At 47.4% G+C, this 17,839-nt stretch overlaps 1 protein-coding gene across 1 annotated transcript in view; it reads left to right on the top strand.

The window, feature by feature from the left end:
• The window catches only part of LOC149433993 (SH3 domain-binding protein 1-like), a gene marked incomplete at its 3' end in the record, with an annotated part of 55,419 nt that extends 38,252 nt beyond the window's left edge, over positions 1–17,167 (top strand). Inside the window, exons 9-17 of the mRNA XM_089664249.1 lie at positions 1,485–1,575; positions 4,018–4,151; positions 9,066–9,177; positions 9,295–9,376; positions 9,458–9,538; positions 11,518–11,631; positions 12,460–12,557; positions 13,342–13,486; positions 17,022–17,167. Coding sequence (XP_089520375.1) covers positions 1,485–1,575; positions 4,018–4,151; positions 9,066–9,177; positions 9,295–9,376; positions 9,458–9,538; positions 11,518–11,631; positions 12,460–12,557; positions 13,342–13,486; positions 17,022–17,167 — 1,003 coding nt within the window. The remainder of the gene's footprint in view (positions 1–1,484; positions 1,576–4,017; positions 4,152–9,065; positions 9,178–9,294; positions 9,377–9,457; positions 9,539–11,517; positions 11,632–12,459; positions 12,558–13,341; positions 13,487–17,021) is intronic.
• Between the last annotated feature and the right edge of the window lie 672 nt (positions 17,168–17,839).

The following is a 17,839-nucleotide window of genomic DNA, read 5'->3' as shown; positions in this document are numbered from 1 at the left end:
GGAGGGATTGGCAGAGAGGGGTGGAGGACACTGAGTGGAGGCCAGTGGAGGGATTGGCAGAGAGGGGTGGAGGACACTGAGTGGAGGCCAGTGGAGGGATTGGCAGAGAGGGGTGGAGGACACTGAGTGGAGGCCAGTGGAGGGATTGCCAGAGAGGGGTGGAGGACACTGAGTGGAGGCCAGTGGAGGGATTGGCAGAGAGGGGTGGAGGATACTGAGTGGAGGTCAGTGGAGGGATTGGCAGAGAGGGGTGGAGGACACTGAGTGGAGGTCAGTGGAGGGATTGGCAGAGAGGGGTGGAGGACACTGAGTGGAGGTCAGTGGAGGGATTGGCAGAGAGGGGTGGAGGACACTGAGTGGAAGCCAGTGGAGGGATTGGCAGAGAGGGGTGGAGGACACTGAGTGGAGGTCAGTGGAGGGATTGGCAGAGAGGGGTAGCAGACAATGAACAGTTGGTAAGGTGGATGAGCCTGGCAGCAGTATTCATGATGACTGGAGGGGGTGTGGCCTATGTAAAGGTCAGCCAATGAGGAGGGAGTTGCAGTAGTCGAGGCGAGAGATGACCAGGGAGTGAATTAGAAGCTTTGTGGTGTCATTGGTTAAAAAGGGGCGTATTCTGGAGATGTTGTGGAGGTTGAGGCGGCATGATTTGGACAGGGATTGGATGAGGACCTGAAAGGATAGTTCAGAATCCAGGGTTACCCCTAGGACCCTGGCATGCTGGGATGGGTTGATAGTGGTACTATTGATCCTGACCGAGAAATCGGGGGAAGAGGCATGTGGGGGAGGAAATATTGTGGGCTCAGTTTAGTATAGATTGAGTTTTAGGAAGTGGCGTGCCATCCAGTCCGACATGTCTGTTAGTAAATGTCATGCGCAAGTATATCTAGAAATACAGACGAGACCACCTCCAATTCCACCATACTTGGCTGATGACATGGGAAGACCTCATATCCTCCAAGAACACTAATGCGTTTCGAGGGTTAAGCCCTTTTCCTCAGAGCCCTTCCTGCAGCTTGCCATGATTAAGCTTCAAGGGGTGGAGTGAAACATGTTGGGGGCGTGGCCTGGCTATAGTCCGGGCTGAGGCTGCCATTCATCTCACCTGATGCACATGGGTCTTCCTTTGATGTGCTGCTTAGGGATCTTTCCTTCTGACATTGCCTTGGGATACTCACAGGGCAGCATGATGGTTTGTGCATTTTATCTGCAAGATTACCCAAGAGGAGCGTCTGTCCTGTCTTTAAGCACCAAATCTGAGTGCAGGAGGTTATAATTTAACTGTAGTAATGGGGTCAGGGTAGAAGACGTTCCTTCGTTTCGGAAGAACCAGCTTTGGGTTCTTCAAGAGGAAGCCTTTTTTTATTGAATGCCAATGGACATGTGTCAACATAAACACTATTATTATTGTCCTCCCTTGTTAGTATCTTCTGTTGTCCTTTATATCCGTTATTGGACCCTTATAACTTGATGTTTCTCCACAGCTTCTGGAACTTCAGGCAGAGTATCATCGGAAATCATTAGCGCAGCTGACGGATGTGTTGGGGGAGCTAAGAGACACCATGAAGGACAGCGGTCAGTAGTTGTCTCTCATTCTATCCATATTTTGGTATACCATCGTAGGAGAATGGCCACCACTAGAGTCCACCACCCAGGGCCCTCTCCCCTTACATAGATCAGGCTCCTTACTAGCTGATGTCTATGATGTAGAATGGATTGAAAATGGTTAAAGGTCTTGAGGACATTCCTAGCCATCATGCAGAAGGGGTCATTGGATATGCACTAGTCACAAGACACCCATCGTAGAGTAACAGCTGCTCTTGGTGTCTTCATTTCACGCTGAAGGTTCTCCAACCCCTTGTATTATGTGGGGGAGCTCCTATGGTAAAGTTACAGGATTTTCAATATTTGAAATCCCCGCAACTTTCTCTCCTCTCCTTGCAGGAATGACAGTTTGGGCTAGAGGGATTTTGATTGGTCAGCACCATCACATGGACAGTGCTGACCAATCAGATGCCGTCTAGCCAGTACTGTCATTGCTGCAAGGAGAGGAGAGAAAGCCACTGGGATTTCAAATCCCTAGACCTGTGAAGCGGCTTTCTCTCTTCTCCTTGCAGTACGGGCTAAATGGCATCTGATTGGTCAGCACCATCCATGTGACGGTGCTGACCAATCAAAAGCCCTCAAGCCCGACCTGTCATCCCTGCAAGGAGAGGAGAGAAAGCAAAGGGATTTCAAATCCCCAGACCTGTGAAGCAGCTGTCTCTCTTCTCCTTGCAGGGATAACAGGTCGGGCTAGACAGCATCTGATTCGTCAGCACCATCCATGTGATGGTGCTGACCAGTCAAAAGCCCTCTAGCCCGACCTGTCATCCCTGCAAGGAGAGGAGAGAAAGCCGCTTCACAGGTCTAAAGATTTTAAATCCCCGCTGCTTTCTCTCCTCTCCTTGCAGGGAAGACAATATGGGCTAGAGGGCTTTTAATTGGTCAGCACCGTCTCATGGACGGTGCTGACCAATCAGATGCCATCTAGCCGGTACTGTCATCACTGCAAGGAGAGGAGAGAAAGCCTCTGGGATTTCAAACCTCAGACCTGTGAAGTGGCTTTCTCTCTTCTCCTTGCAGTATGGGCTAGACAGCATCTGATTGGTCAGCACCGTCCATGTGATGGTGCTGACCAGTCAAAAGCCCTCTAGCCCGACCTGTCATCCCTGCAAGCAGAGGAGAGAAAGCGGGATTTCAAATCCCCGCCGCTTTCTCCCTTCTCCTTGAAGCTGAGAATATGGAGCATCTGCTTCCATAGTACATCCCCACACGCTTACTGTTCGCTCAGCATGGGATGCCTGCAGGAACATTTCCCGCACTGCTCCTGTGTGAATTATGACAAGCCTGGAATCACAGAGGAGCAGTGCGGGAAACCGTATGCGATTTGGACAGGAATCTCATACCAGTTCAAACCGCATGCTAACCTTTGTATTGACGCAAATCGCTCCGCAAAGTTTCCGGTATCAGGAGCCTTTTCACGTGTAATCATGAAAATACTCGGTATCTGTGCATCCCTAATAAAAATGAATTGTGAAACTAGCATAAAATCATAGTTAGTCTGGCTGAAAAAAGACAAAAGTCCATCCAGTTCAACCATAGAAAAAAAAAAAAAGTTATAATCCTACACCCACGGTTGATCCAGAGGAAGGCAAAAAAAAAATCCCAGCAAAACACGATCCAATTTGCTCCTGCAGGGGAAAAATTCCTTCCTGATCCCCCGAGAGGCAATCGGATATTCCCTGGATCAACTTTCCCTATAAATGTTATATCCAGTTATGTTCTGTGTATCCAAGAAAGAATCCAGGACTTTCCTACAGCAACCCACTGAGCTGGCCACAACCAACTCCTGAGGGAGTCTATTCCTCATTCTCACAGCTCTTACTGTGAAGAAACCTTTCCGTGTTTGGAGATTACATTTCTTTTCCTCCAGACGTAAAGAGCGCCCCCTTGTCCTCTGTGATGATAAATGGGAGGGAGTCTATTCAGAACAGGTCACCCCACCTCCTGTCCTTGGTGCAGGCACAGGACTTTTGTCCATCTGTTCCTTCATGAGATCTTGGCTCTGCTGCCTACCTAACCTTCTTCAAGGAAGCACCTGCTGCAATTGCTGACCTCCTCTCGAAAACGCTAGTTGTCTGGAGGTTCCTGAGTGGGCACCACCCCTCAGAGCGTCTTGTAGGCCATTGTACCACTGAACCTACTGGGAACCTGCTGAAAAATCCCCACCAGTCATACACGAGGCTCCCTCATACATCTCCACATGATTACTATGATGGGGCGGACTGAGCATTTGGAAACTCAGGCACTGCCCAAGGGCCCAGGGCAAGTAGGGGGCCCCATGAGATGCCCCTGGTACCTTTTTCATAGGCTTTTTTGAGTTTGGGCAAGGACACAGGGGCCCCATGATCCCCTATTGCCCGGGGGCCCCATGAATTGTCAGTCTGTTACTATGTTTCTTGTTTTCTTCTCCAGTTCCAACATATCATTCTCCTGCCGAGGTATACGGAGTGCCGCTGGCAACCCACCTAGACAGATTTGGGTGTGAGATTGCTGTGCCCATATCAACCTGTGTGCGAATGCTGCTGATCCACGGGGTGCAGGAAGAGGTAGGTGTCGTGGTCTTTGATGGCCACCTTTGATTATACTCTGCTGGATGGGACAATTGTATACAGTATTTCATCTTTCGGGTAAAAATATGTTTTCAGGGTCTAGTCCATTTTCCCTCCCACTTGGAAGAAAAATATATTTTAAATATATTTTGAAAATATTCGTCCCAAATATATTGCCATATATTTGAAATACTACAATTTTGGCCATATTCAATATATATGTATGTGTGTGTATATATATATATATATATATATATATATATACACACACACACATATATATATACACACACACATATATATACAGTTGCAAGAAAAAGTATGTGAACCCCTTTGGGATTACGTGGAGTTTTGCATGGATTGGGCATAAAATGTGCTCTGAACGTCATCTAAGTCACAACAATAGAAGAACACAGTCTGCTGAACATAATACTACACAAACATTAGATGTTGCCATGGTTTAATTGCACATAACATGTAAACATTCACAATTCAGGAAGGAAAAAGTATGTGAACCTTTGGACTTAATAACTGGTTGACCCTCCTTTGGCAGCAATAACCTCAACCAAACGTTTCCTGTAGTTGCAGATCAGACCTGCACAACGATCTGGAGTCATTTTGGACCACTCCTCTTCACAAAACTGTTTCAGTGTAGCAATATTCTTGGGATGTCTGGTGTGAATCGCTCTCTTAAGGTCATGCCACAGCATTTCAATGGGGTTGAGGTCAGGACTCTGACTGGGCCACTCCAGAAGGCGTATTCTGTGCTGTTGCAGCCATTGTTTTGTTGAATTACTTGTATGCTTTGGGTCATTGTCCTGTTGCATCGCCCATCCTCTGCGGAGCTTCAGTTGGCGGACAGATGGTCGTACGTTTTCCTGCAAAATGTCTTGATAAACTCTGGAATTAATTTTCCCATCAATGACAACAATCCGTCCAGGCCCTGAGGCAGCAAAGCAGCCCCAAACCATGATGCTCCCTCCGCCATGTTTCACAGTGGGGATGAGGTTTTGATGTTGGTGTGCTGGGCCTTTTTTTCTCCACACATAGTGTTGTGTGTTCTTCCCAAACAACTCAATCTTGGTTTCATCTGTCCACAGTATATTTTGCCAGTAGTGCTGTGGAACATCCAGGTGCTCTTTTGCAAACTTCAAACGTGCTGCAATATTCTTTTTGTACAGCAATGGCTTCCTCCGTGGTGTCCTCCCATGTACTCCATTCTTGTTTAATGTTTTCCTTATTGTAGATGTGTCAACAAAAATGTTAGCATGTGCCAGAGATTTCTGTAGGTCTTTAGCTGACACTCTGGGATTCTTCTTTACCTCATGCAGCATTCTGTGCAGTGCTCTTGCAGTCATTTTTACAGGACGACCACGCCTAGGGAGAGTAGCTACAGTGCTAAACTTTCTCCATTTGTAGACAGTCTGTCTTACCGTGGACACATGAACATCAAGGCTTTTGGAGATACTTTTGTAACCCTTTCCAGCTTCATGCAAGTCAACAATTCTTGATCGTAGGTCTTCTGAGAACTCTTTTCTGCGAGGCATTATTCACATCAGACAGTGCTTCTTGAAACCAGTAAACCCAAAACAGGTGTGTGTTTTTTAAGGGCAGGACAGCTGTCAGCAACACATCCAATATCATCACACTGATTGGAGTCAAGGTTGGCTCACTCATGGCTCCAATTAGCTCTGGGAGAAGTCATTAAGCTAGGGCCTCACATACTTTTTCCTCCCTGCACTGTGAATGTTTACATGTTATGTGCAATTAAACCATGGCAACATCTAATGTTTGTGTAGTATTATGTTCAGCAGACTGTGTTCTTCTATTGTTGTGACTTAGATGACGTTCAGAGCACATTTTATGCCCAATTCATGCAAAACTCCACGTAATCCCAAGGGGTTCACATACTTTTTCTTGCAACTGTATATGTATGTATCTATATATATGTATGTGTGTATGTGATGTATATATATGTATGTATGTATATATATATATATATATATATATATACCGTATATACACACACATATATATACCGTATTTTTCGCTCCATAAGACGCACCTGACCATAAGACGCACCTAGGTTTTAGAGGCAGAAAACAGGAAAAAAAAATTCTGAACTAATGGACTGCAGACACAGTACAGGGGATGACCAGAGACTGCGGACACAGTGCAGGAGATGACCAGAGACTGCAGACACAGTACAGGAGATGACCAGAGACTGCGGACACAGTGCAGGAGATGACCAGAGACTGCAGACACAGTGCAGGAGATGACCAGAGACTGCAGACACAGTACAGGAGATGACCAGAGACTGCAGACACAGTGCAGGGGATGACCAGAGACTGCGGACACAGTACAGGGATGACCAGAGACTGCGGACACAGTACAGGGATGACCAGAGACTGCGGACAGCACAGGGATGACCAGAGACTGTGGATAGTACAGGGGATGACTGCTGACCTTTGGGGAGGGGGGGGAGCGGGTACCTGAATTTGACAGGTACCCGCTCCCACTTCCGCAGAGTTGTTCTTTCATCTTACCTGTTCCTCTATCCAGCCGCGCGCTGTCTTCCCGGCTTCTGTAATGGCGCTCGGCATGACAGCCGGGTGCCCAGTGCGCATGAGCGAGAAGCACTTGCGCTTTGTGATTGGTCCGGCGGCTTCTGGGATCTGTCATGTGTCCCAGGTGCCGCCTTACCATTCACAAAAAGCACCGCTTCCTGCGCATGCGCACTTGGCACCCGGCTGTCATGCCCACACTACAGAAGCCGGGAAGACCGCGCCGCTGGATAGAGGAACAGGTAAGATGAAAGAACAACTCCACGGAAGTGGGAGCGGGTATCTGTCAAATTCAGGTACCCGCTCCCCCCCCTCCCCAAAGGTCAGCAGTCATCTCTATAAGGTCCCGCTGTAGAGCTGAGCGGCCGGCCCGGTATTCTGACACGGCGGCAGTGGAAATACCGGACCGGCCGCTCCATATTCGCTCCATAAGACGCACTGACATTTCCCCCCTTTTTTGGGGGGAAAAAAGTGCGTCTTATGGTGCGAAAAATACGGTATATGATGTATATGTATGTATTTATATATTTTTTTGTGTACGTATATATATATGTGTGTGTACGTGTATATATATATATATATATATCTATATACTGTATGTTGAAATGCATTTTTTATATAGTACAAAATATCTGAAAAATATTTATAAAAATATATATTTTTTCCAATATATTCTTTAGATTTTTTTTAACATTAAAAAATTCATTTTAACATATATTTTTACATATATTTGTAAATTCAGTCCAAAAATGTAGATTTGTATTTTTTAAGACATACAGTGTATTTGAAATGCACTTTTAAAAATATTTTTCATATATTATGTAATATATAAAAAATGCATTTCAACATACAGTGTATATATATATATATACTGTATGTTGAAATGTATTTTTTATATATTATAAAATATATGAAAAATATTTATAAAAATATTTTTTTTTTCAATATATTCTTTAGATTTTTTTTAACATAAAAAGTAATTTTATCATATATTTTTACATATATTTGTAAATGCAGACCAAAAATGTAGATATGTATTTTTAAAGACATACAGTATATTTGAAATGTATTTTTAAAAATATTTTTCATATATATGTAATAAAAACGCATTTCAACATGCAGTGTATATATGTATGTATATATATATAGCACAGTGGCTAAATGGTTAGCACTTCCGCCTGGCAGTACTAGGGGCGTCGGTTCGAATCCCAGCCATGGCACCACCTGCCTGGAGTTTGCATGTTCTCCCTGTGCCTGCGTGGGTTTCCTCCGGGTACTCTGGTTTTCTCCCACACTCCAAAGAGATGCTGGTAGGTGAATTGGCTCCAGTCTAAATTGGCCCTAGTATGTGTATGTATGAATTTGAGTTAGGGACCTTAGATTGTACGCCCCTTGAGGGTTAGGGACCTTAGATCGTACGCCCCTTGAGGGTTAGGGACCTTAGATTGTACGCCCCTTGAGGGTTAGGGACCTTAGATTGTACACCCCTTGAGGATTAGGGACCTTAGATTGTACGCCCCTTGAGGGTTAGGGACCTTAGATTGTACACCCCTTGAGGGTTAGGGTCCTTAGATTGTACGCCCCTTGAGGGTTAGGGACCTTAGATTGTACGCCCCTTGAGGGTTAGGGACCTTAGATTGTACACCCCTTGAGGGTTAGGGACCTTAGATTGTACCCCCCTTGAGGGTTAGGGACCTTAGATTGTACACCCCTTGAGGGTTAGGGACCTTAGATTGTACGCCCCTTGAGGGTTAGGGCCCTTAGATTGTACGCCCCTTGAGGGTTAGGGACCTAAGATTGTACACCCCTTGAGGGTTAGGGACCTTAGATTGTATGCCCCTTGAGGGTTAGGGACTGATGTGAATGTACAATATATATGTAAAGCGCGGCGTAAATTGACAACGCTATATAAGTACCTGAAATAAATATATATATATATATATACTGCATGTTGAAATGCAGTGTATATATATTTATTTATTGAAATATATTGAATACGGCCAAAATTGTAGCATTTCAAATATATGGCAATATATTTGGGAAGAATATTTTTAAATATATTTCAAATATATTTTTCTTCCATATGGGAGCTTTCATTTATGTAAGGAATAATGGGACAGGTATCTGCCACCTGAAAGTCAGCCGCCTTCTGTTGGGGCCTATGTAACCTTGCAACAAATCCAGGCCTCTTTCTCCTAACTGAAGGCATGTCCTTACGTTATTAGGTCTAAACGGTCCCACCCATCCCCTCACCCTCCATATTGTCTGCTACAGAAAACAGTGTTAGTGATTGGTATTGGTGGGTTTTTTTTTGTGGTCTGGTCAGTAACTGGTGCTTCTATTTCAGGGTCTATTTCGGTTGGCTGCAGGTGCATCAGTTCTGAAAAAGCTGAAGGCCAGTCTGGGTGCCGGTGCCAGGGACCTGGCGGAATTTACGTCCGAACCGCATGCTGTGGCCGGTACGTGACTTTGACTGCTCCCCCACCTCTGTCTAGTTCTTCTTCATAAATGGGGCCTTCACTTGTAGAAGTCTCTTCCATACTCCATCCAGGATGACCATATTAAGTATCTTCTAGGTGCCCTCAAGTCTTATCTCCGGGAACTTCCAGAACCACTCATGACCTCTGAACTCTTTGACGACTGGATGAAAGCGGCGAGGTAAAAGTGACCACGGAGCTTGGTTGGGACACGTTTTGGCCAAGGTCACCTTGTCATGCCATTTCTGTTTTTATTTTTCAGCATTAAAGAGCCAGAAAAACGCCAGGAGGGTTTTAGAGAGGTGTGTGCCAAGCTGCCACCTGAAAACTACAACAACCTCAGGTAGACGCGCCCGCCATCATCGAATCTGTGCAACATTAGGATGAGGTTTGCGGAGGGGAACTTTAACCTGACTATGGGAAAAGAAGGGAAGTCTTCTAACTCCAGAATTACACACAAAGCTCAGATTTTCCATTGTTACCATTAGTACCTGGCAGGAATTCCAGGGAAACTCTTACCACATTCCCTCTATGTGTCACACACCTGTCCATGTTACCTGTACGTGTCACACACCTGTCCACATTATCTGCATGTGTCACACACCTGTCCGCATTACCTGTACGTGTCACACACCTGTCCACATTACCTGCATGTGTCACACACCTGTCCGCATTACCTGTACGTGTCACACACCTGTCCACATTACCTGCATGTGTCACACACCTGTCCGCATTACCTGTACGTGTCACACACCTGTCCACATTATCTGCATGTGTCACACACCTGTCCGCATTACCTGTACGTGTCACACACCTGTCCGCATTACCTGTACGTGTCACACACCTGTCCACATTACCTGTACGTGTCACACACCTGTCCACATCACTTGTATGTGTCACACACCTGTCCACATCACTTGTATGTGTCACACACCTGTCCACATCACTTGTATGTATCACACACCTGTCCACATTACCTGCATGTGTCACACACCTGTCCACATTACCTGTACGTATCACACACCTGTCCACATTACCTGTATGTGTCACACACCTGTCCACGTTACCTGTATGTATCACACACCTGTCCACATTACCTGCATGTGTCACACACCTGTCCACAATATCTGCATGTGTCACACACCTGTCCACATTACCTGCATGTGTCACACACCTGTCCACGTTACCTATATGTGTCACACACCTGTCCGCATTACCTGTACGTGTCACACACCTGTCCACATTACCTGCATGTGTCACACACCTGTCCACATTACCTATATGTGTCACACACCTGTCTGCATTACCTGTACGTGTCACACACCTGTCCACATTACCTGCATGTGTCCCACACCTGTCCGCATTACCTGTACATGTCACACACCTGTCCACATTACCTGCATGTGTCCCACACCTGTCCGCATTACCTGTACATGTCACACACCTTTCCACATTACCTGCATGTGTCGCACACCTGTCCGCATTACCTGTACATGTCACACACCTGTCCACGTTACCTATATGTGTCACACACCTGTCTGCATTACCTGTACGTGTCACACACCTTTCCACATTACCTGCATGTGTCCCACACCTGTCCGCATTACCTGTACATGTCACACACCTGTCCACATTACCTGCATGTGTCCCACACCTGTCCGCATTACCTGTACATGTCACACACCTTTCCACATTACCTGCATGTGTCGCACACCTGTCCGCATTACCTGTACATGTCACACACCTGTCCACGTTACCTATATGTGTCACACACCTGTCTGCATTACCTGTACATGTCACACACCTTTCCACGTTACCTGTATGTGTCACACACCTTTCCACATTACCTGTACGTGTCACACACCTGTCCACATTACCTGTACGTGTCACACACCTGTCCACATTACCTGTACGTGTCACACACCTGTCCACATTACCTGTACATGTCACACACCTGTCCACGTTACCTGTATGTGTCAAACACCTGTCCACATTACCCATTTGTGTTACACGTATGTGTTGCTCACCCGTCTGTGTTACTTGCATGTGTTACATCCCTGTATACTCTACCCCTTTGTGTTATATACTGACATACATGACCTTATCATCCATCCACCTTACACATAGGTGTCAAAGAGGCTTCTACCTGTGAATGTCACATATCTAATGGTGACACCTGTGTAGGATACATGTAGGATACATGTAGGATACATGGCTGTGCCTCTCCCTGATTGGAAATGATTGGTGTTCCCCGGAATCGATGGCTGAGTTCAGTCCTAGCACCATACCGCTGTTGTGTCAATCATTCTCTTTCCATCGCAGGTTCTTAATCAAGTTTTTGGCCAAATTAGCAGAACACCAAGAAGTGAACAAGATGACACCCAGCAATATTGCAATCGTTCTCGGTCCAAACCTCCTGTGGGCCAGATCTGACGGGTGAGCACGTCCAGCATCCAATATTTCACATGTATGAAGTGAAGGACAGCAGGTTATGAACATCCATCTCATGGTGTCACGTTCAGTGAGGTCCAGTGACCGGTCACTTGGCTGGTATTGTATGACACCAGCAAAAAAAGAGAGCCTAAAAATTTTTATATTCCCGGAACTTTTGTTTTCTTCGGCACATAAAATATCTTTGCACTGGGCAGCAATTCTTTGATGTGACTGATATATTGGCTGGTAAAATACGTCCTATATCTTCCCTTGGTCACCTATCCAAAGAGAGGTGATAGGAAATGAAGGAAGTGGGTGAGGGAGTTGGGTGTCAGGGATGTGAAGTATTTGTATGGGGACGTAGCCAGGGGCAGACTGACCATTTGGGTACCTGGGCGCTGCCTCCCCACCAGCACCGTCCACACTACAAATGTCCGGAACGCTCCGGAAGCTTGACAGCGCCAACCTTCCAACTTCTCCAGCGTTACTGGTGTCACCCGTCAGTACAGAAATGTGAGTGATAGAAGACGGCATGATACCTGGAAAGAAGAAAGAGGTCTTTCCTGACACCAACCTCCACATTATGCCCATGGCCAGGGGCGGGCTGACCATTCGAGCATTCGGGCACTGCCCGAGGGCCCGGGGTCAGTAGCGGGCCCCATGAGATGCCCCTGCTACCTTTCATTGGCTTTTTTGGGTGTGGTTTGAGTGTAGGCGAGGACACAGGGGCCCCATGATCTCCTTTTGCCCAGGGGCCCCATGAGTTGTCAGTCCACCCCTGGATGTAGCTGACATTCTAGTTCTTCATTCATTTCTCTATTCTTTTTCTAGAGATCCATCTATACTGGACATGGCTTCCGCCTCTCCCATCTTGGTGGTGTCAGTGGTTGAGGGTTTGATAAGCTGCTCTGCAGAAGTCTTCCCAGGAGGTAATGCGGACGGATTCCTTCCTCATCTTGTGTCATTATGGTGTCAATGAAACATGGACGTCACCTGTCTTGAAATGGGTCAAGCAGGCCACACCTTTAGTTCTGGTTCTCTTCTACCCAGAGATGCTCTCATTAAACATTGAAAATATATAAAATATTTGTGCAGCGCTAAAATATATAATCCTGATGCGTATAGAACATATATCTCATAAATATAATTTCAGTCCGTAATAAATGTATAAATGAATATAAAAGCTCAATATTCCCAGTTTCATAAATCGATAAAATTCGGTGAGAGGCAGGAAACAGATAAAATGCACACTCACCAGATGCGCAAAGGTATTGCGCAGTGTATAAATAAATGGAGGTCTGCCGGGAATCCCTCTTAGGATGGTGTTGGCATGCAGCCCAGGATAAATGGATATCAAGGACACGGGTGCTGCCTCTTCAGTGTACTGGGAAGGTCACCAGGGGGAGCTCTGGGGGATTTAAGTGCTCACTCTGCTCCAGCCAGGAGCAGAGTGAGCACTTTGCAAGTGCAGTTGCTCCAGAGCTGAGTAAATGACGCTTCACTTTGCAAAGAATACCCAATCACCTGCAAGGAAAAAAACAAAACAGCATTTTTGCTTGCATGTGATTGGATGATGGAAGTCAGCAGGGCTCCTGCTAATTTACTCAGCTCTGGAGCAACTGCACTTGCAAAGTGCACCGTCTACTTGCCTTTAGTAAATCATCCCCTATGTGTGCAATTATAATGACTGCATTCTGTCTCTCTCTATTGAAGATGTAGATTTTGGGGTTCCAGAAGAAGGTCCGTCCTCCCCACAGGCACCGTCCACACCACAAATGTCCGGAACGCTCCCGAAGTTTGAGAGCGCCAACCTTCCAACTTCTCCAACGTCGCTGGTGTCAGCCGTCAGTACAGAAATGTGAGTGATAGAAGACGCCATGATTCCTGGGAAGAAGAAAGAGGTCTTTCCTGACACCAACCTCCACATTATGCCCATGGCCAGGGGCGGGCTGACCATTCGAGCACCCGGCACTGCCCAAGGGCTGGAGTCAGTAGGGGGCCCCATGAGATGCCCCTGGTACCTTTCATTGGCTTTTTCATAGGCTTTTTTGGGTGCGGGCGATGACACTGGGGCCCCATGATCCCCTATTGCCCAGGGGCCCCATGAGTTGTCAGTCCGCCCCTGCTCATGGCATCTCCTTCCTATACCCATCACCCTATATATTACTCTTATTTCCATCCCTCATATCACTCGTCCCCAAACCCTCTCCCCATATATGACCCTGTATTCCAGTGGTCTCTAAACTGCAGTCCGGGGGCCAAATGTGGCCCTTTGCATACCTTTTTCCGGCCCATGGGGCATTGTTTCTTATGCTGATATGAGGCACCCTTCCTCAAACTGACACCAACAATAATTTCTTCACTATAACACCAACAATGGAACACTGTTCCTCCCACCGACACTAACTCTATTTTTCCTTCTGTTACCAACCATGGGGCACTATTCCTTTCACTGACACCAATGATGGGGCACTAATATTTCCCCTAATACCAAAGATGGGACATTGGTTACTGTTTACCACCCACTGACGCCAACAATGGTTCACTATGCCTCCCTCTGATATCAACCATGGGGCACTATTCCTCCCACTGACACCAACGATGGGGCACTATTCCTCCCACTGACACCAATGATGGGGCACTATTCCTCCCACTGACACCAATGATGGGGCACTATTCCTCCCACTGACACCAATGATGGGGCACTATTCTTCCCACTGATACCAATGATGGGACACTATTCCTCCCATTGATACCAGTGATGGGGCACTATTCCTCCCACTGACACCAATGATGGGGCACTATTCCTCCCATTGATACCAATGATGGGGCACTATTCCTCCCACTGACACCAATGATGGGGCACTATTCCTCCCACTGACACCAATGATGGGGCACAATCCTTCCACTGATACCAATGATGGGGCACTATTCCTCCCACTGATACCAATGATGGGGCACTATTCCTCCCACTGATACCAATGATGGGGCACTATTCCTCCCACTGATACCAATGATGGGGCACTATTCCTCCCACTGACACCACTGATGGGGCACTATTCCTCCCACTGACACCAATGATGGGGCACTATTCCTCCCATTGATACCAATGATGGGGCACTATTCCTCCCACTGACACCAATGATGGGGCACTATTCCTCCCACTGACACCAATGATGGGGCACTATTCCTCCCACTGATACCAATGATGGGGCACTATTCTTCCCACTGATACCAATGATGGGACACTATTCCTCCCACTGACACCAATGATGGGGCACTATTCCTCCCACTGACACCAATGATGGGGCACTATTCCTCCCACTGACACTAATGATGGGGCACTATTCCTCCCACTGACACCAATGATGGGGCACTATTCCTCCCACTGACACCAATGATGGGGCACAATCTTTCCACTGATACCAATGATGGGGCACTATTCCTCCCACTGACACCAATGATGGGGCACTATTCCTCCCACTGACACCAATGATGGAGCACTATTCCTCCCACTGACACCAATGATGAGGCACTATTCCTTCCACTGACACCAATGATGGGGCACTATTCCTCCCACTGACACCAATGATGGGGCACTATTCCTCCCACTGACACCAATGATGGGGCACTATTCATGCCACTGACACCAATGATGGGGTCCTAATATTTCCCCTAATACCAAAGATGGGACATTGTTTACTCCCACTGATGCCAGGACATTTTTACTCCCTTTGGCCATGTTCCGGCCCCCCTAAAGCCTGAAGTTCAGTAAACCGGCCCTTGGTTTGGAAAGATTAAGGACCCCTGCTCTATTCCATGCCTCTAACTCCCCCCTATACCCTACACCCCATAAATTACCCTTTATATGTATTACAGACAAGTAGGGGACCCCGATACTGTCCATTACTTCGGTATTACAGACAGGTAGGGTACCCCGTTACTGTCCATTACTTTGATATTACAGACAGGTAGGGAAGCCCAATAGTGGGGGGACAATAGAGGCAAATACTGTATATGGGGGGAAGGGTTATGGGGGTGCGATGGAGGAGTTCAGTATATTAAGGTGTTACAGGAGATGGAATAGAGAATTGTATACAGGGCAGGGGGAGTGGTATAGGAGGGTGATAAAGGAGGACCATATAAAGGGTAATAAAGGGACCCCAATACTGTCCATTACTTCGGTATTACAGACAGGCAGGGTACCCCAATACTGTCCATTACTTCGGTATTATGGACAGGTAGGGGACCCCGATACTGTCCATTACTTCTGTATTATGGACAGGTAGGGGACCCCGATACTGTCCATTACTTCTGTATTACAGACAGGTAGGGGACCCCGATACTGTCCATTACTTTGGTATTATGGACAAGCAGGGTACCCCGATACTGTCCATTACTTCGGTATTATGGACAGGTAGGGGACCCCGATACTGTCCATTACTTCGGTATTATGGACAGGCAGGGTACCCCGATACTGTCCATTACTTCGGTATTACAGACAGGTAGGGGACCCCGATACTGTCCATTACTTCGGTATTACAGACAGGTAGGGTACCCCGTTACTGTCCATATAATGTACAGTATTGGGGTCCCCTACTTGTCTGTAATACCGAAGTAATGGACAGTATCGGGGTCCCCTACCTGTCTGTAATACAGAAGTAATGGACAGTATCGGGGTACCCTACCTGTCTGTAATACAGAAGTAATGGACAGTATCGGGGTCCCCTACCTGTCTGTAATACAGAAGTAATGGATAGTATCGGGGTCCCCACCTGTCCATAATACCGAAGTAATGGACAGTATTGGGGTACCCTGCCTGTCTGTAATACCGAAGTAATGGACAGTATCGGGGTCCCCTGCCTGTCCGTAATACTGAAGTAATGGACAGTATCGGGGTCCCCTGCCTGTCTGTAATACCGAAGTAATGGACAGTATCGGGGTACCCTACCTGTCTGTAATACAGAAGTAATGGACAGTATCGGGGTCCCCTACCTGTCTGTAATACAGAAGTAATGGACAGTATCGGGGTCCCCACCTGTCCATAATACCGAAGTAATGGACAGTATCGGGGTCCCCTGCCTGTCCGTAATACCGAAGTAATGGACAGTATCGGGGTCCCCTGCCTGTCCGTAATACTGAAGTAATGGACAGTATCGGGGTCCCCTGCCTGTCCGTAATACTGAAGTAATGGACAGTATCGGGGTCCCCTACCTGTCTGTAATACCGAAGTAATGGACAGTATCGGGGTCCCCTACCTGTCCGTAATACCGATGTAATGGACAGTATTGGGGTACCCTACCTGTCTGTAATACCAAAGTAATGGACAGTATCGGGGTCCCCTGCTAATCCCCATCTAGATAGAACTACATTGTCTCTGCTTTTCCCTATAGAGACGGTGAGGCTAACGATACCCAAGAGCCATCTGCCGGCAGGGCAGCTCCTGTGAAGACGCTGCCACCTACTGACGAGAGTAATGCCATGGGGACACTGGGGGAGTCCAGCCCCAGTACAGCCAGGAAAGGTGAGAAGATGATTGGTTGGCATTTTTTTTTTTAATCCCCCCAATAGAGATTGGCCCATAAGCTGCAATTCACACTGATGTGACAATTCCAAATCGCATGACAAATCGCACCGTATGGCCGGCAATGGAGCCGTTTCACGTTGCTACTTTTTTCCAAGATTTCTGTTACATGGAAGTCACAAGCCGCAGTGAAATCGGCAGTACAGAGCGCACTGATCCGCACCTCCAAATCGCACCGAAGGGGCGCCATTTTAAAGTCAGGGCTGAGATATAGAAAACAATGGAACCCTAAGCACCAATCTAACCCTCGCTATAAGTCCTAGTTTAGCCCCTTTAATACCGGGCGCTGTCACCCCCTTCCTGCCCTCTGGGCGCTGTCACCCCCTTCCTGCCCTCTGGGCGCTGTCACCCCCTTCCTGCCCTCTGGGCGCTGCTACCCCCTTCCTGCCCTCTGGGCGCTGCTACCCCCTTCCTGCCCTCTGGGCGCTGCCACCCCCTTCCTGCCCTCTGGGCGCTGTCACCCCCTTCCTGCCCTCTGGGCGCTGTCACCCCCTTCCTGCCCTCTGGGCGCTGTCACCCCCTTCCTGCCCTCTGGGCGCTGTCACCTCCTTCCTGCCCTCTGGGCGCTGCCACCCCCTTCCTGCCCTCTGGGCGCTGTCACCCCCTTCCTGCCCCCTGGGCGCTGTC

This window comes from Staurois parvus, unplaced genomic scaffold (assembly GCF_062004578.1).
Source record: "Staurois parvus isolate SC_StPar_1 unplaced genomic scaffold, SC_StPar_1.0 ptg001868l, whole genome shotgun sequence".
Classification (NCBI taxonomy): domain Eukaryota; kingdom Metazoa; phylum Chordata; class Amphibia; order Anura; family Ranidae; genus Staurois; species Staurois parvus.
Note: the sequence above shows the minus strand (reverse complement) of the source record. Positions and strands in the feature narration are given on the sequence as shown.